The 20,422-nt window shown below is 38.2% G+C and overlaps 1 protein-coding gene across 1 annotated transcript in view; it reads left to right on the top strand.

Annotated features, from left to right (window-relative positions):
- si:ch211-251b21.1 (uncharacterized protein LOC571720 homolog) overlaps positions 1 to 20,422 on the top strand; it is a 65,687-nt gene that overhangs the window by 31,376 nt on the left and 13,889 nt on the right. Inside the window, exon 9 of the mRNA XM_039756052.1 lies at positions 7,203 to 7,422. Coding sequence (XP_039611986.1) covers positions 7,203 to 7,422 — 220 coding nt within the window. The remainder of the gene's footprint in view (positions 1 to 7,202; positions 7,423 to 20,422) is intronic.

The raw sequence follows: 20,422 nt of genomic DNA, 5'->3' as shown, positions 1-20,422 counted from the left end.
CAATTTAATAAAACGATTACTAATTAATTAAATTAATCTTTTCTGTTTGTCATAATTTGGCCTTGGTTGCATGTTTTTATCAGAAATGTGATGATCATCTCATAAATAAAACGCTATAACGCGTTACCAGTGGCGTAGCCACATTTTAATGTTGAGTGCAACTTGAAATGAAAGGGCTTCTCGATATTACATGTAAACTATAATGTCTATATTAAATGTGCGCATTTTCAAGCGTTTGTATGGACTGACTGCGTGTGGTTAGTTGAATGGCAGCTCGTGTAACGTTATACTGCATGAAAATCTAAGATGAAAGCGTCGGTGCAATCACTTCTCCTTCAATAACTCGTTCAAAACTTTTTGGTCATACAGACAAGAATAATTTCATTGTTCGAATCGGTTACGTTAAGTGTCTATAATTTTTTTGTGTACACTCACAATAACAACAAAATGTTGTGTGCTGTATAACAATGAAACCAGTTCAAATAGAAAACAAATATATCAGATTATATATTATGTATGAAACATGTATATTGCGCGTCCACCTCAGAGATGACGATTAAGCTTCATAACTTCATCACTGGGCTATATTAACATACATTATATTTATATTCTGCTGAAATGAAAAAGATCCGTTCATTTTAATTAACGAGATTCATCACTAACGTTAGATTAAAAAGAGTGGATAAATCCCCTACTGTGCCTTATAATGGACAGCATAAGTATTAAAGCATCATATATAAAACATTTCCTCGATCATTAAGAAATAGTTTTTGAGGAAAACATTTCAGGATTTCTCTCTATATAATGGATATGTATGGCACCCCGAAGTTTGAATTTCCAAAATGCAGTTTAAATGCAGCTTCAGAAGACTCTAAACGATTCCAGCCGAGGAGGAGGAGTCTTATCTAGCGAAACAATCGGTTATTTTCTAAACAAATGGACAATTTAGATACTTTTTAACCTCAAATGCTGGTCTTGTGTTGTCTCTGCGCAGTCTGTGTGATTCGGGTAAATACAGTCTTAGATTGCAGCAAAAGTGCAGACACAGTGTTTACACAGTTAACATGTATAGAAGCTCAAATGCCCTTTACAAAAAAAGGTGAAAACAGCATTGCAGGATGTTTTTGACATTAAAGATATAAAAGAGATTGTTGTTTTTTTGACATCTATTAACTGTATTTACCCGAATCACACAGACTGCACAGAGAGGAGACAAGACCAATATTTGAGGCTAAAAAGTATATAAATTGTCAATTTGTTTGGAAAATAACCAATCATTTTGGGCTTTCTGAAACTGCATTTAAACTGCATTTTGGAAGTTCAAACTTCGGGGCGCCATACATATCCATTATATATAGACAGAAATCCTGAAATGTTTTCCTCAAAACAAAAAAAAAAACCAATTTCTTTATGACTGAGGAAAGAAAGACATGAACATATTGGATGACAAGGGGGTGAGTACATTATCTGTACATTGTTGTTGTCAAAGTAAACTAATCCTTTCAGATTGAATTGCATTATACATTTTAGACTGGATTTCTTAGTTTTAAACATTTTGTGTAAGCAACACAATTTTATTTTCAGATATTAATGTAGCACAGATATGCATATAATTTAAATATAGCAATGCAAATAAGATACATAATATATGTATATAAGTTTTCTGTAATCTTTTCTGTAAAAATTTTTCTGTGCAAAAATAAACGTATCGAAAATTTAACCTCTGTTTGTTTTAGTACTGCAACTTGACTTGACTTGGCTTGAAACTTATCAGGACTCGACTTGACTTGCTTAGGGTGAATCCTTGACTTGACTTGACTTGCTTGATTTGTCTTAACTGTGACTTGAGACTTGACTCGAGACTTGATGGTTAACACTTGAAACTTGCTTGGACTTGATCATATGTGACTTGTCCCCATCTCTGCAACTTACTATACTCGGCCATCCAGCGGCGTCACTGAAGCATTCAAACATTCTTAGTCAATCATGCAATACTGCTTCCGCGTTTGCCATGTTATGTTCTAACTACAGAGGCAGAGGTGGTTCTAACTTGTATTGATTCGAGGTACTGACGCGAACACCATACATGCAGATACTATCAAATTATATATAAGGATTATTTGGGGGCAAGGGAGGGTTTTTGTAAATATTGTGTATTCGTGTTTCGTATAATTGATAATTATTCACTGGTGTCACTGGGATAGTGGTGGTGTTGTGTGCACATATATATTATTGAATATTTGTCTGTCCTTGTGTGTATTTATATTTATCACTGTCAATATATTTGTATTTGGTTTTACAGTGCATCCGGAAAGTATTCACAGCGCATCAGTTTTTCCACATTTTGTTATGTTACAGCCTTATTCCAAAATGGATTCAATTCATTTTTTTCCTCAGAATTCTACACACAACACCCCATAATGACAATGTGAAAAAAGTTTGAAGTTTTTTTTTTTAAAATAAAAAAATTGAGAAAGCACATATACATAAGTATTCACAGCCGTTGCTTTGAAGCTCAAAATTGAGCTCAGGTGCATCCTGTTTCCCCTAATCATCCTTGAGATGTTTCTGCAGCTTAATTGGAGTCCACCTGTGGTAAATTCAGTTGATTGGACATGATTCCAAAAGGCACACACCTGTCTATATAAGGTCCCACAGTTGACAGTTCATGTCAGAGCACAAACCAAGCATGAAGTCAAAGGAATTGTCTGCAGACCTCCGAGACAGGATTGTCTCGAGGCACAAATCTGGGGAAGGTTACAGAAACATTTCTGCTGCTTTGAAGGTCCCATTAAGCACAGTGGCCTCCATCATCCATAAATGGAAGAAGTTCAAAACCACCAGGACTCTTCCTAGAGCTGGCCGGCCATCTAAACTGAGCGATCGGGGGAGAAGGGCCTTAGTCAGGGAGGTGACCAAGAACCCGATGGTCACTCTGACAGAGCTCCAGAGGTCCTCCGTGGAGAGAGGAGAACCTTCCAGAAGGACAACCATCTCTGCAGCAATCCACCAATCAGGCCTGTATGGTAGAGTGGCCAGACGGAAGCCACTCCTTAGTAAAAGGCACATGGCAGCCCGCCAGGAGTTTACCAACAGGCACCTGAAGGACTCTCGGACCACGAGAAACAAAATTCTCTGGTTTGATGAGACAAAGATTGAACTCTTTGGTGTGAATGCCAGGCGTCACGTTTGGAGGAAACCAGGCACCGCTCATCACCAGGCCAATACCATCCCTACTGTGAAGCATGGTGGTGGCAACATCATGCTGTGGGGATGTTTTTCAGCGGCAGGAACTGGGAGTTTAGTCAGGATAAAGGGAAAGATGAATGCAGCAATGTACAGAGACATCCTGGATGAAAACCTGCTCCAGAGCGCTCTTGACCTCAGACTGGGGCGACGGTTCATCTTTCAGCAGGACAATGACCCTAAGCACACAGCCAAGATATCAAAGGAGTGGCTTCAGGACAACGCTGTGAATGTCCTTGAGTGGCCCAGCCAGAGTCCAGACTTGAATCCGATTGAACATCTCTGGAAAGATCTTAAAATGGCTGTGCACCGACACTTCCCATCCAACCTGATGGTGCTTGAGAGGTGCTGCAAAGAGGAATGGACGAAACTGGCCAAGGATAGGTGTGCCAAGCTTGTGGCATCATATTCAAAAAGACTTGAGGCTGTAATTGCTGCCAAAAGTGCATCGACAAAGTATTGAGCAAAGGCTGTGAATACTCATGTACATGTGATTTCTCAGTTTTTTTATTTTTAATAAATTTGCAAAAACCTCAGTAAACTTTTTCACATTTTCATTATGGGGTGTTGTGTGTAGAATTCTGAGGAAAAAAAAAGAATTTAATCCATTTTGGAATAAAGCTGTAACATAACAAAATGTGGAAAAAGTGATGCGCTGTGAATATTTTCCAGATGCACTGTACATATCTGTCTACTGTTTGCTTGTTATTTTGCCTTGTCAGGAAATATAGGACAATCTGTAAGGAGTGGGGCTTGTTATCATCTCGAGAGTCTTCAGGCTAGTCCAATGAAATAGTCTTGGCAGTGTAGTGGCTGGTCTGGGTAAGGGGTTGGCCAATACAGCGTAAGACACAATCACTGTTGCCTTAATTTCAAGCTCTTTGTTATTTGCTGCTTATTTTTCCAGTAGCTAAAACTGATAGAAGATATTGACTTATGGCTCACAGAACTCCTATAAGTTTTTACTTAAGCTTGGGGCTCTTCAGAACACATTTTAATAAACACTGATTTAGACAAATCAATTTTAAGTGCTATGGAGTGTTTTGTCCACCCCCAACAATTGTGTTTCTTTTCTTTCTCAAGTGGTTAGCATTTCCATCTAAGCACTTCTAACAAACAAAAAAAAAGGTTTGGTTCTCTTTACTTTACTATCAATTGGTGAGAAACCAGGACAGGCCAATTCTGTTATCTTCCATCCTTTTCAGCTACTAAAATTCTCATGAGATTCTGTCACGACAGCACAGTTCCCTCCAACATTGGTGTAGTCAAAACATTACTCTTAGAATCCAGCAGGACCCACTCCTATTTTTGCTCAAGGCAGAACATACCTCTAGTGCTGTCTTCACTTGCATTTCAGGTTGCTAAAAATCACAGGAGCACCATTTTTGTATAGAACTTCAAGCACCATTGGCTGCACTTCCAGGTCACCTATCTGCTTTTATCCAGTCCTGCAATATTATGGCAGGAAGGGTGGTATGATGGTTAAGGCTTCGGACTTTAAACCCTGAGGTTGTGGGTTCAAAACTTGTGGCAGGCACTGTGTGACTATGAGCAAGTCTCTTGAACCGCTTGTGGTCCAATTGGGAAAAAAAAAATGTAACCAATTGTGTCATAAATGTTGTAAGTTGCCTTGGATAAAGGTGTCAGACAAACAAGTAAATGTTATGCAAGCATCTACATTACACCCAATGACATATGAACTTACATCCCAAGATCCTTCTTTTCAGGTTGCAGCCAGCTCCAAATTGCATGTTAAATGGAAATGAGGTTGTGCCAGTTTGTGACATTTATGCCCAGTGAATTAAATTAGAGGGTCTGTTCCATATGTTGGTGACTTTCTTTCCAATGCAAAGACTAACCATTCTCTGATCCTCATTATACTCTTCTCTGGGAAAAGACTGCTTTCTGGTCTCATGCCCCAACAAACTCTCACTGAACCAGCAGAATTTAGCTTCCCATGCATCAGACAGTTCCTAAAATTAGAGATAATGTATGACCAGAAAAATGCTCAGCAAGTACCAAATAGACATTCAGACAGCCAATACTGAGAGAAGAGGGAGTACTATCAGAGTGATGATCCAGATGTAAAGAAAACCAAAATCCTAGGTTGCAAAATTTCCTACTTTATAGACTACAATGTTACAGACAGCATGAAATTATCCTGGCAGTACTGAGCAGAGGACATAAACAAACTCATCAAATCAGGATCCACTCAGGCAGAAATCTACTCACACACTTATTACAGGCCAAAAAAAGTCCTCCATCAACCTAACCTACACATCTGTGTGAAATAAAAGCCAACAAGAATACAAGGAAAAATCACACAAGAAGAACATGAACATTGCACAAAGACAGAGACTCAGCTTGGTATTCAACAATCTTAAAATGAAGGCAGACTAACCATTACATTCGAGACCAGAATCATTCTGCTTGATGAGATGCCTGTATGCCTGGAGCATTTCAAAGGGCTGTGAGTGGGTGCTCAACACACTGAACAACAAAAATATCTGCAGGCAAAAGCTTCTTGTTGTCCATTTTTTACTTCTGTTTCTCCTTATTTTTTGAGATTTGTTAGTTATGATGATCTACTATGCCATAGATTTAAGTTCAATTATTTTAAATTTGAGATTTCCATAGTTTATGTACGTAATCACATGGAAAAGCCCAGAGGAAGCTGAAAAGTCACACACTGTGTCAGGATTTTATTGTTTTTTGTTTTTAATTATGAGTGTTAACATCAAAGTACATGAGGCCTGTGGGCAAGAAGCACAGCTGGCAAGTGTTGTGAATTTATACAAGCATTTCATATTTCATTTTTATATGGGTATGTTATAATATACAGAGTGAAACATCTTTAAAATCTGGTTTATGTTTCAAAATATTTAAGTTGACCATTGTAGATCCATCTATTCAATTTCTAAACTTGCTTTGTCTGTTTATAGGGTTGTATTAAGTAATAAATATGCCAGCAGTATCAGGTACAAGACATTCATCCATTTTTTTAACTCACTGAGCCCAACTGCAGGGTCACTTGGACCAGAACCTACCACAACAGTATTGAGTGCTAGGAAGGAACCAACACTGAATGGGGTGTCATTCATCATAAGGCACACTTGCACTTATTTAAATTTGCCAATTAATTCCATATAAGTGGCCTGATACTACACAATGTTTTGTGAACACTGCAAGTTATTCTATACCCCAAATTAATTTTTAGTCTGCAAAAATAGTAAAGACCTTTTGAGATAGATAGTCAAGTAAGACTGAATTATGAGGAAGAGAAGCAGGAGACTGGGAGCATGCGCTGATAGAGCATGTTGCTGCACCCACCACAGGATCTCAAATTAGAGCCTGAGTGAAGTTGTGCTATGGGTGAAACCTCAGCACAGCACTAGTTTCAGACATGGGTGTAAATACTCTCCCTACTGGTGTCTCAAAAGAATTGCAGTCATCCCATACAGAAGTGTTATTTCTGTCACCCCTTTATATTATAAACTGACACAAAAATAGACTAGTCTAGCCTGCAATGACAAAATATAGGGCAGCTGAACTCAGTTGTGTGACATGGAAACATGAATATAATGGCAGGTGGCATACTGTAGCTATTTCTAGAAATAAAAATTTGAAATGAAAATGCAGAAATTAATACGACATAGACATAATTATCCCTGGAATTATGCATGTAATTAGGGATACAATTTACTTAAACTATTCAAATCAGGCTTTATCCTTATTTATTTTTTTATTTGTTCAGAACCATGTGTCATTGTTGTTAACATGGTGTTCTGACAAGGAACTATTTGTGCTCAACTGAGTTCCAAAATCAATTAAAACTGCCATCCCTTTGAATGTCTTCAGTACACTACTGCATGCCAAGTTCTGAATAATTTGAATAGTTTAAACCAGTGTAACTATCCTTGATTTTTGGATCTTGCTTCTTTTTTTTTTTTATTTAGACGTCTAAACACCCCACATATCAGATGATTTATGACCACATCGAAAGGAGGAAAACCACTGTACCCTCAATGGATGAGGGCATTCGCAAGGCACGGGAGGGAAAATACGCCTTCATTGGAGAGTCAGTCTCCCTGGACTTGGCTGTGGCCCGCCATTGTGACCTTGTGAGGGTACCAGAAGTCATTGGAATGAGAGGATATGGCATAGCTGGCCCTAAAGGTGAGACCATGGGATAAAGTTGAACTGATAAAAGACTACACTGAAAAAGATACAGAAACAAACAGCAGTGTTAAATGTACTTCTTAATTTATGAAGTTGAAATAACTTTTTGAAATGATATCTTGGCTTGTAATGTGAATCTCCTTTGTTTTGGGAAAAAAAATATTTTAAAGTGTCCCTCTCTGCAGTTCTGCGTTTGAAATTCTGTATGAGCAACACATTACTACTCAAGCCAGGATTTAGGGGATTATTTGTGAGAATGTTACTGTAATATTCTTTTTACTATACATGTGGACAAACCGCTTACAACTGCTCTTTAATTTAGAATGAATCAGACACAGTAAACATGTTAAAATCCAAATTGAAACATATGACTGTAAGGCTTTCTACATAAAACCACTATACCCATTTATTGTCTAATCAACAAAATTTAGTTAAGGTTTGAAAGGGCCTGAGAGTGTTTTGGCAGCACTGACCACAAAGCAGGAACCTACTGTGGTTGGAGTGCCAGTTATGTAATCACTTCTCTGTTTTTTTATGAAACACAGGAATAAATAGCATTGTTTGACATGGCAACACTCACCAACAGCAGCACCAATATTCATTCATCTTGTTAGGAGAGCCTGATTGCTTTGTTACTGGCTGAAGAAGATGACGAGTTAAGTGTTTAAAAGAACATCCATCCATCTTCCTAACCCACTTTTTCTGGGCAGGGTGGCAGGTCATTTGAAAAGTCTACTGGGGCACAAGGCAGGAACAATCCCTGAACAGGGCACCAGTCCATCGCAGGGTGAACACACACACGCCAGGGTCAATTTAGCAAAGCCAATCAACTAACCTTAATTCCTTTGGACTGTGAGAGGAAACCCACATAAATATGGAAATAAAACATAAATTCCAAGCATGGAGCATCCAAGATGCAAACCCTGGTCTCTTTTTTTCAAGACAGCAGCGCTACCACTGAATTGCTAAATTAGCCCTGGTGCATGTGTCCGTGTGGTCTTCATCTGGGTACTGCAGTTTCTTCCCGCAGTCCTAAGACATGCAAGTTAGGTGAAATGGTGTTAATAAATTGGCCCTAGTGAGAGAGAGAGAGAGTGTGTCTGTGTGAAGCATGAACAAACTATGATTTCAGTTTATGTGTGGTCCTTTTGGATGGTACATCTGCCTCTAGCATGTAGCAGAAAACACAATGAGTGGTGAGATCACATGAAAAGTACAATAGTATATAAAATAAAAAGCTGGGTACCATTGACTCATGTGTATGGATTTCAGAAGAAGAACGGGAGAGAACTAAATAAATTAAACAGCTTCCATCTCAACCTGGTGGTGGACAGCAGACATGTTAGCATGAATTTATCAAAACACAGAGAAAGACGCATGATAAACTGCCCACATTCAGATGTGTCAAATATATAGAAACATACCCAAGAAGACTTGAAGCTGTAGTTGGCACCAAAGGGGATTCTACAAAGTATTCAATTAAGGGTCAGAATGCTTAAGTAAATGAGCTATTTCAGTTTCTGAAAACATGTTTTCATTTAGTCATTATGGGTTGAGTGTAGCTTGATCGGCAAAAATTGTAAATTTATTTCTGCAGAAATTGAAGGAGTCTGAATATTTTCCTAATCCACTGTATACAATCGATCCTCAAATTCATTGGAGTTTATATTCCTGAAAATCCCCATTGATACAGAAAGTGCAGATAATGAAGCATTGATCCAATGGGAAAAATGAGGAGGTAAGACCCATGGTGGGTGCCAGGATCAAGTGAATGCACCGGCCCTCTCTCACCCTCAAAGCTCAGTAATGATCCTTCTGCAGATTCACCTATGAAAACCATGTTATGACATTTACTTTGTCTGTAGTCAAGCCACAGGCAACGGTAGCAGGGAAGATATGAGGACATTACTAAACCATACAATCAGGAGTAGTGAAGGGTAGTATGTACAAAGATCAGGGACTTTTGCAGTACAAGTTTATGCCCAGTGCTTTTTGGTAATTCCTCTTTTGAGGGTAACAATTTGCAAGCTCAAGTCCCCAATAATAAATGGGTTTCAATGACTTACCCATGCAAAATCAAAAATAAGGCTAAAAATACAATACAATACAATTTATTTTGCCCAAAATCACATAAAGTGTGTCGCAATGGGCTTTGACAGCCTCCCAGCCTTCTCATAAGAAGACAAGGAAAAACTTCCAAAAAACCCTAGTAGGGAAAAAATGGAAGAAACTTTGGGAAAAGCAGTTCAAAAAGAGAGCCCTTTCCAGGTAGGTTGGGCGTGCAGTGGGTGTCAAAAAAGGGGGTAAATACAATACCATACAATACACAGAACAGAACACAAGTAATCCTCAATACAATATAATAGTGCAATAAAAATATTACAAGTAGAGAGTAGAATTAAACAGTGGATGATATTACATAATACAATTTGGATTTGTTCAGAGTCCTAGAGACCTTGGCCATCAAGCTGCCTCCCCCTACTGGTCATTCCACAGCTGAGTCTGGGCTGGGCCACCCAATCCCCTCTACCTGACAATTACTGCAATCCTCCATCAGAGATGACTTTACCTTAGGCAGGCAAAACAATCTGGCAGTAGGGTAGTGGCACCAAGTGCCACATTTGAGTACCGAGAAGAGAAACAGAATAGTGTAGGTGAGGGTTAGTAACAAATTATAACCTCATATTACTTACTGTACGTTTTAGTGCTAACAATGAACAACACAGATGCAGTATGTATAGTTAATCAGCAGCTCTAGGCAGGATATGCTAAACTGAAGTAGTGTGTCTTCAGCCAGAATTTGAAAGCTGAGACCGAAGGGGCATCTCTTATATAGCAGGCAGACCATTCCACAGTTTAAGGGCACTGTTATTTTATTAATCCTTGGAATCATAAGCAGATTGGCATCTTGAGATCTTAATGTGCATTCTGGTTTGTAAGTCATGTTAAAATCAGACAAGTAAGCCGGATCTTGGCCATTTAAAGCTTTATATATTAAAAGGAGGATTTTTAAATCTGCCATAAATTTAACCGGGAGCCAGTGTAAGGGTTTAAGAACTGGAGTTACGTGTTTGTATTGTTCTTGTAATAATTCTTGCAGCAGCATTTTGGATTAACTGGAGGCTGTATAAAGAACACTTTGAACATCCAGTGAACACCGAATTGCAGTAGTCAAACCAACTAGAAATAAATGCAAGAATTATTTCTCACAATCCCACTTACTTTGTAAACACGTGGCAAACAGACTTGTTAGTCACTTAAAATGTCTCTAGTTAAGTCATCATTTTAGTCAGCTTTCTTAAGAATAGGTGTCATGTCTGTGTCAGTATGGCTGTCGAGTTGTGCTTCTCAGTGTGGTCTTCTTTTCAGTCCATGGTGTGTGAGATGCTCCTTCATCATGATGGTGTGTGTGAGAGGTACAGAGGGGTAAAACAACTGAATTTATACATTCTTTGTCCAATTTTTTACACCAATAGGGTGTCGTGCTACAGAATGTCCTCTGATTCAAACCAATCCTAAACAGCCATACTTCAGACCAATGGGGGGACACAGTACTTTTCTCATCTGTCCCCAAAAACATTTGTTAAGCTGATGCATGCCTGTTAGGTAGTCTGGCTTTCCTGTAGGGGTTGATTTAAAGTCCTGTAGAGAATCAATCACTTGCCAAACTGGTTTTAGGCACGTCCCCCAACCCTGTCAAAAAATTATTTGCTATCCTGACTCAGTCCTAAAAGGGGGAAGGGGTAGTTAAACATCAATCCATTGCTGTTCTTATCAATGAAATAACAATCATATTACATTGCTTTGTCTAAGATAAAAATAAAGACACAAAATATTTATACTTGCATACATAATTTCACACTACAGGTATAGATTTTTTTGCCCCATTACAGACTCTTTAATAGCTACTTTTGGTAGCTTGACAAATCTTTACCTACTGTTCAGCAGAGACACATCCAGCTCAGTAATTATGCAATGTTTATGTCACTTCATTGTCAAAAGACCTATCTACACCATAACTGATTTGTCAGTATTAGAACAATCTAAATGATAACAGGCTATTCAACCCAACAAAACTTGTTTGTCTTAGCTACCTAATTCTTCTAAAATAACATCAAGTTGAGTTTTGAAAGTCCTGAAAGCCCTACTGTCTGTGACACTTCTTAGCAAATCATTACAACTGCCCATGGTTCTCTGTGTAAAGAAAAACTTCCTAATGTTTGTGCAAAATTTACACTTAATAATTTACTGTCACCGTGTTCTTGATAAACTTCTTTTAAAATAACAGTCTCGATCCACTGCAGTAATTCCCTTTATAACTTTAAACACTTCAGTCATGCCCCTTCTTAATCTTCTTTTCCTCATAATTTATTTCCTGTAGCCCTGGAATCAGCTTTGATGGATGGATGGATGGATAGATAGATACTTCATTAATCCCAAGGGTAAATTCACATACTCCAGCAGCAGCATACTGATAAAAAACAATATTATATTAAAAAGAGTGATAAAAATGCAGGTATAACAGACAATAACTTTGTATAATGTTAATGTTTAACATTAATTATTAATTATTGTTAATGTTCTAAAGACAATTTCTAGCGCTGCTATGTCTATTTTGTAGCCTAACATGCACATACACAGTACTCCAATGAGGCCTCACAAGTTTGTTATAATGCTTCAGCATAACCTCCCTGGACTTTTACTTTACACACTGTGATACATAACCTAACATTCTGTTAGCCTTCTTAATGGCTTCTGAACACTATCAGGCAGTTGAGTCCATTACGATCCCTAAATCCTTTCATATGGTAGACTTTTGATTTTTCAGACCTCCCATTGTACATTCAAACCTAACATTTTTACTTCCTGCCTGTAATACAATAAATTTACATACATTAAATTTCATCAGCCACTAACCTGCCCAAGCCTGCACGCTGTCCAATTCCCTATGTAATAATTCCAGATTATCTGCCAATCCAGCTATTTGGTATCATCTGCAAACATTACCAGCTTGTTACTATATTCCTATTTAAATTATTTATATATATTAAAAGTAGTAGTAACCCTAGCACTGACCCCGAGGGATACCACTCTTAATGTCAGCCAGTTTTGATAGGGTTCCTCGCGCCATCATCCTCTGCTTCCTGTGTCTGGGACAATTTTGTACACATCTGCACACCACACGCTGAACTCCCACTTTTTTCAGTTTAATGCCCATCCTCTCATGCAGCACCATATCAAATGGTTTCTGAGAGTCCAGATAAATAATATAAGCTTCACTTTTCATGCTTACTCATAGATTTCCAGCATGTTAGTAAAACATGACCTCTGTCTTTTGAACCCATGCTAAATGTTCAGTAAAAATCCTGTTCCTATCATGTATTGCTCAATCTTATCCTCAATAATTCTTTCCATTAATTTACCTGTGATGCACATTAAACTTACTGGCCTAGAGTTGCTTGGATCTGCCCGGTCACCCTTTTTATGTAACAGGATAATATTTGCCATTTTCCAGTCCTTAGGAATTCTCCAGTGCGTAGAGACTGCCTAAAAATATGTGTCAAGGGTTTATATATGTACTCACTAACCTCTTTAAGAACTCAAGGATAAACATTATCTGGTCCTGGCAATTTGCTTGATTTCAGCCTGTTTAATCTAAGCAGTACTTCTACCTCTACAGTTTCCAAATTACTCAGTACCTCCTTAGCAGTCCCAGTAATTGCTGGGTAGATCTTCTTCCTTCAATGTGGAAACATCAGATCAATGCACATTTAGAATATCTGCTATTTCACTGTGGCCAGATCGAGAAGGGAGCAGGGTTAGGCAATGCCCACCAAAATTTATACTCATCCCACCCAATTTGTTAACTATATTCTGCGTCATTAGAAAATGGCAATCACATTTATTTCCTCTGTTCTCGTCACAATTTTATAATTTCTGATTTGCTGACTGAATACAATAAATAACGGTGCTACCTTGACCCACCAATATCATTTAGTGGAGCATTTGTGGGAACGTGGTATTTGGAGAAGAATATTTGTGAATTTTTAATAAAGCTTTTTTTATTTTCTGGTTAAAATTTCTGTTATTTTTGCTGTAGTTTGTTTTACTGTTTGGCTGCACAAGAATATTTACTTTAAGTTTTAACATTTAAGTACTTAAAATTACATAAAGTTATATAAAGTTGATATTAGCGCTCAGTTAAAACAAAACTTCTTGGTCAGAATCTGTGCTGGTCATCCTTTAAAGAAACCATAAACACCATGCAGTAATTTATGGTTCACAAATCAAAGTTTGTTACCAGTAATTCTGGCACTGCTGCTGTTAGCTCTAACATCCAGGTGCTGAAGTTGACGCCTTCAGATCAAGCAGGCAGTTGAAGCAGTTATGTTTCACCTTCCCTGCCCATTTCCCACAGTGCAAGTAACAATGTAGTTCTTGAGGCTGAAAATTATCTAAGTGATCTGAATAATAGCGAACCACACCAAACATTAATAAAAGTTTTTTCAGATGTCTTGGGCTTTTAATCCAAGATGGTACCAATCATGGCCTTGACTGTAATACTCAGTCAATTTAGATGCAAGCTTTTGTTTCCCCTGTCAGAACTTGTTTGCTAGTGTGACTGACAGAGAGGTAGTGTTCACCATGACAGGGAAATAATTGGAAAGCTCCACTGGAAAAGGGATTCCAAAAGTGCGCATCTAGTCAATGCCATTTAAATGCAGCAAAGAGAAGGGCAGAAATGAAATACAGAGAAAAAAAAATCTGAATCTGCAGTGCATCCGGAAAGTATTCACAGTGCATCACTTTTTCCACATTTTGTTATGTTACAGCCTTATTCCAAAATGGATTCAATTTATTTTTTTCCTCGGAATCCTACACAAAACACCCCATAATGACAACGTTAAAAAAGTTTACTTGAGGTTTTTGCAAATTTATTAAAAATAAAAAAACAGAAAGCTCATGTACATAACTATTCACAGCCTTTGCAATGAAGCTCAAAATTGAGATCAGGTGCATCCTGTTTCCCCTGATCATCCTTGAGATGTTTCTGCAGCTTAATTGGAGTCCACCTGTGGTAAATTGAATTGATTGGACATGATTTGGAAAGGCACACACCTGTCTATATAAGGTCCCACAGTTGACAGTTCATGTCAGAGCACAAACTAAGCATGAAGTGAAAGGAATTGTCTGCAGACCTCCGAGACAGGATTGTCTCGAGGCACAAATCTGGGGAAGGTTACAGAAACATTTCTGCTGCTTTGAAAGTCCCAATGAGCACAGTGGCCTCCATCATCCGTAAGTGGAAGAAGTTCGAAACCACCAGGACTCTTCCTAGAGCTGGCCGGCCATCTAAACTGAGCAATCAGGGGAGAAGGGCCTTAGTCAGGGAGGAGACCAAAAACCCGATGGTCACTGTGTCAGAGCTCCAGAGGTCCTCTGTGGAGAGAGGAAACCTTCCAGAAGGACAACCATCTCTGCAGCAATCCACCAATCAGCCCTGTATGGTAGAGTGGCCAGACGGAAGCCACTCCTTAGTAAAAGGCACATGGCAGCCCATCTGGAGTTTGCCAAAAGGCACCTAAAGGACTCTCAGACCATGAGAAACAAAATTCTGAACTCTTTGGTGTGAATGCCAGGCGTCACGTTTGGAGGAAACCAGGCACCGCTCATCACCAGGCCAATACCATTCCTACAGTGAAGCATGGTGATGGCAACATCATGCTGTGGGGATGTTTTTCAGCGGCAGGAACTGGGGGACTTGTCAGGATAAAGAGAAAGATGACTGCAGCAATGTACAGAGACATCCTGGATGAAAACCTGCTCCAGAGAGATCTTGACCTCAGACTGGGGCGACGATTCATCTTTCAGCAGGGCAACGACCCTAAGCACACAGCCAAGATATCAAAGGAGTGGCTTCAGGACAACTCTGTGAATGTCATTGAGTGGCCCAGCCAGAATCCAGACTTGAATCCGATTGAACATCTCTGGAGAGATCTTAAAATGGCTGTGCACCAACGCATCCCATCCAGCCGGATGGAGCTTGAGAGGTGCTGTAAAGAGGAATGGGGGAAACTGGCCAAGGATAGGTGTGCCAAGCTTGTGGCATCATATTCAAAAAGACTTGAGGCTGTAATTGCTGCCAAAGGTGCACCAACAAAGTATTGAGCAAAGGCTGTGTATACTTATGTACATGTGATTTCTCAGATTTTTTATTTTTAATAAATTTGCAAAAACCTCAAATAAACTTTTTTCACGTTGTCATTATGGGGTGTTGTGTGTAGAATTCTGAGGAAAAAAATGAATTTAATCCATTATTGAATAAGGCTCTACCATTCCTGATGTGCTTCACCTCCTCCTTGACTATTATTTTACTTCTAAAATACTGAAGGAATATCTTTGGGTAATCTTTCACCTTATCTGCTATTTTCCTCTCTAAATGCCTTTTACCTTCCCTAATAACCTTCTTAATGGTTGTCCTCTTGTTTTCATATGCCCTACAATTCACATTGTAGTTATTACTCTTATATGCCTTGTATAGCTGTTTATTCTATGCAGCTTCTTTTTCAACTTTTTATTAACCGACTGCTAATTTATTTTTAAATTTCCAGTTAATTCCAAATTTAGGTATGTACCTGTCCTGCATTACATGTACAACATTTTTAAACTTTTTTCCATCACTCCTCGACTGTCTCCAAACTTAAGAGGTTATCCCTGTTTATCCTCATTAGATTTTGACACATCTGTTCAAAATTTGCCTTAACAAAGTTAAACTTAACAATTTTAGTCTTTGCAGCCACACTCTTCCAAAACACTGAGAATGTGTTATATTATGGTCACCTCTACACCCTCAATTCTATCCTGATTATAACAAAATACTAAATCTAGACTTGCTTCTCCCAATGTTGGTGCTTTAACATACTGTGTTAAAAACAGTCATTGATTACTTCTAAAAACTCCTCCACTTATGCTCCACTATTTGCAAGGCTATTCTATTTAATGTTTGGGTAGTTAAGGTCCCCAATGACTATAATATCCACCTGTAAACCACCTTTTTGATATTACTAAATATATGAGCATTTTAATCTTGGTCTACAACACACTCATAAAAGAAGGCCTCTTTCCCTAATGCTTTCCAGATCCGTTGGCGTCACTTATGTCTGCCTACCATCTCAGAATCTTCAGAGACACTATCCAGTTCTGGAAGCACTTGAATACTATTTGACATTTTCATTTCTGGAGATGATGCCCCCGGAGAGTGTGCATCCTTTACCTTGCACCTTGTGACTGTGACCCATCTATCTGGTCTGTAGTCTCCTCCCATGCCACCTTAGGGTGCACAGTATTTCTTTAAAGAACACTTGAGCCAGGCCCGCCAATTCATTACTACAACTTAAGCCAGTTCAGTGACCCTGAGATGCTGGATCAGCTGGAATCTCCCGCAGATGTAGCTTTAATAGAAGACTGGTTCCTCCATGCCATCATCTTAAAAGTCCAACATCCAACAGGACTTGCATTGCACTGGCCTCATTTTTTAAAATTTGATCTAGTATAACTGCCATAACATTTTTTTCTTAGGATTAAATGATATAACTTAAATGGTAACACTAAGAACTACTACAGTAATTTTACACCTTATATCCGCTTAAGCTTCTGTACTGTTCTCTCTCTCAGCTGCCTGCTGTTTGTCCTTCTTTGAGGTTAACTTTACTTTTCTGTCTGTTCCCCTAGCTTTGCACTCCTCTTATTTCTTACTTAAAAGCTCTCCACTCGCACTGTTTGTATTCTCCTGTAATAATGAACCGTTACACTGTCGCAGATGTAGCCCTCCTAGAAGACTAGCTCCTCCAAGTCATCCTCTAAAAAGTCCAACTTTCAACAGGACTTGCACTGCACCGACCTCATTATTAAAATATGACTTTGGATTACTAAAACTGCTCAGCTATTTTTTATTAAAATTAAATGGTTTAACTTTTAAAATAAAACTAAAGACAAAATAATTAGATTAAAGAACTATTAGTTATTTTACACCTTCTGACCCCTTAAGCTCCTGTAATATTCTCCCCCTCAACTGCCTGCTGTTTGTTCTATGAAGTTAACTTTATTTTTCTCTGTCTGCTTTCGTAACTTTATGCTCATCTTATTCCTTACTGAAAAGCTCTGTACTCTCACTGTTTGTATTAATTCGGAATAATGAACACTTACACTGTCACCCTCTCAAATGCTTGAATATACAGTAAATAAGTACAAAAAACAAGTAACTTTTCCAAATGGACCCTCAAACACCAAGCTGGTTTAGGTTCTGTGAAGGCAAAAAAATAAAAGCAAAAAAACCTTCTTAAAACCCCTTATCATTCGGGGTCATTTTTGCTAAATCGCTTGTAATTCGACCTCTCCAAATTAGAATCATTGCTGTTATTGAACTATCTGGAGTATAAACACATGTTTGGTCTCTTTGTAAAGGTAACATTCTCTAGTTTCACCCTTAGTAGTCAGAATCACTGTAGGTGTGACTGATCAAAAGTTATGCACATTAGAACTCACAAAAAAACTAATTTTTTTGTTCTCGCCTAAGTTTTTATGAAAATAAAGGAAAATAAAGCTGCAGTAGGTAGGTGGGGACAGAAACACACTATGTACCAACAGAATAACTTGTTGACTACTCAAATTTCAAATTTGAAAAGAATACCTGTAAAAATGACATTTTTTACACCAGTTTTTATGTGGGCATGCCCAGGGGCTTTTTAGAGGGACCATTATCCACATTTTGGAACATATGGAAAAAGTGTAATAACTTTTGAATGCTTCAACCCACATATATCAATAAGGGCTCTACTGAAAGCTTACACCTAAAGGAATCTATATCTACACACAGTGTCACTCTATTAGTTATGGAAATTCATGTTCCATAATAAAAACAATAAAAATACACATTTCTATGTAAAATAGTCAATACAAGTTATGGGCCAAAAATATATTTATATTTTTTACTTTTTTTTTTTATAAAATGTACACAAACTATATATATTTCTTTTACAAACTGTTACAACACAGCTCAGCGTTTTCCATGTGCCACTTGATGGCAGCAATCACTAGCAAGCAGAAAGAGCACAAGGGCGTGGCACGTCGCTCTCTCCCATTACACGTCCCTTGTGCCGGTTGAATACTTTCAACGCGCATACATGCATCTATTATTTAATCGAGCGTTTATTTACGTTTAAACTTCTACTTTTATTCATATTTAAACTGCGAAAAAACTTGGCGAAATCACAATAAACAACCACGCACCAACTCTGCAGACTGGCACAAATGCCACCTTCACGCAGCTCCGATCGTTTTGTTTACAAGTTAGTATGGCAAGTTACATATCAAAATGCTCGGCTGCTCATTGGCTGTAAGTTTTGAGTGTCAGTCACAGTGTCCAATCAAACTGGTAGATTCTACCAGAGTTTGAAGCAGACGTCATCATCTAAGCTTTCTGTGACACTGGTTGGCTATACGAGGTGCCAGTCAACCCCAGACCCGTCGTAACTGGCCAACTTAGGTGTCTTTCGAAAGCTAACACTTCCGTGTTTCATGCGGTAGCATGGTTATCGCCGAAAGAAACAAATTACGTCTAATATGAGCAATATAAGTGAAAAAAAATTACTTAGGTGGTCTCAAGTTATGAAACGTTTTCTGGAGTTTTTGTCCCTTTGAGAATATATCGTGTGTTTTGGACCTAAATCGTTTTACTGGATTATATTCGCTGGAGCCTTACGGACACAATGGGATCAATACTGCTCGGAAATATTGATGTTTGACTTGCAGGGGGTCTTCAAAGGTAGGCACAGTCAACTCTTAAAAGTATGTACTTCTCTGTAAAAAAGGCTTTAGTGTCAGTGCTGTGGTTGTTGTGTGTCAAAATGGTTTATATCATCGGAAAGACGAGACTTTGAAGTTTCATTTGATGGGTAGGGTGTCGAGATGCATGGCAGATGGGCATGCACACATTACTGTAACGTTTTTGAACCGCTGTTATGTCCCGGGACCAGTACGTGTGCGCGTTAAGAGGTGTAAAAGAAAAGCTTTAGAAAATCCCACATGGCTCCTTAGCAGCATCCAAAACACAATGTTTTTAGGAGAAAATGTATTTTTTAATTAACTTTTATGCCACAGAACACAAAAAGTCTCAGCTGCAACACTTTCATTTGACATCAGTATGCCTCAATCTCTACAACATTCTGCTCCAGCATGTATAACTAGTGTGTTAACGAATCATTTTATTTTTAAAAGGAAATTTGCATTACTGTGCAAAGTAACAGATAACAAAATGCAATCGCCCAACAAGATGACAAGTTTTTAACTTGTGATCTGCTGTAAATAAAGTATTTCAAATGATGGTTTTGTTGACCAGTATATCTCAAACTAAGCCTTTTGAATTATAAAATGAATGCAATGAAAACAATTAACTTGTCATAACTGACATCAGTCCACATGTAAAGAATCATGTATATCTGATATACATCTTGCATCCTAGAGACCAGTGAACAGGAGTTGGAAAGTCATTCAAAAACTCTCATTACTCCATGCATATTTACAAGTATCAGAGCTTGAGAAAAGTCACTACCTTCATGTTCGTCACAATTAATAGAACTGGAATCTATTGTTATAATGTAGTAATGGGCCTTTTCTGAAGAAGTGTCACTAACATGACAAATAGCTTTCTTGACAATATGCTTTATGTTTAAACAGCCTGTTCAGCCTTGCTAATATGACGCTATCCATTGGAAACAATTAAGCTCATGGACTACGGTGATGACTACCAGTTCAGAAGTTATCTCAGGAAAAGCAGTAATAAGGTGAAAGTGGATTTTATCAGTCAATGTAGTCTCAGGAATATATCTATTATATAAAAAAAATCTTGGGACAAGATTAGACTTTTTCAGAGAGATGAGACGTGACTTTCTCAGGGAGACATTTTCATGTACCACGAGACAAAGAGTAGATGACAAAG

The sequence above is a fragment of the Polypterus senegalus genome, chromosome 6, assembly GCF_016835505.1.
Source record: "Polypterus senegalus isolate Bchr_013 chromosome 6, ASM1683550v1, whole genome shotgun sequence".
Taxonomy (NCBI): domain Eukaryota; kingdom Metazoa; phylum Chordata; class Cladistia; order Polypteriformes; family Polypteridae; genus Polypterus; species Polypterus senegalus.
The sequence above is the reverse complement of the archived record's forward strand: the minus strand, read 5'-3'. Positions and strand labels throughout refer to the sequence as shown.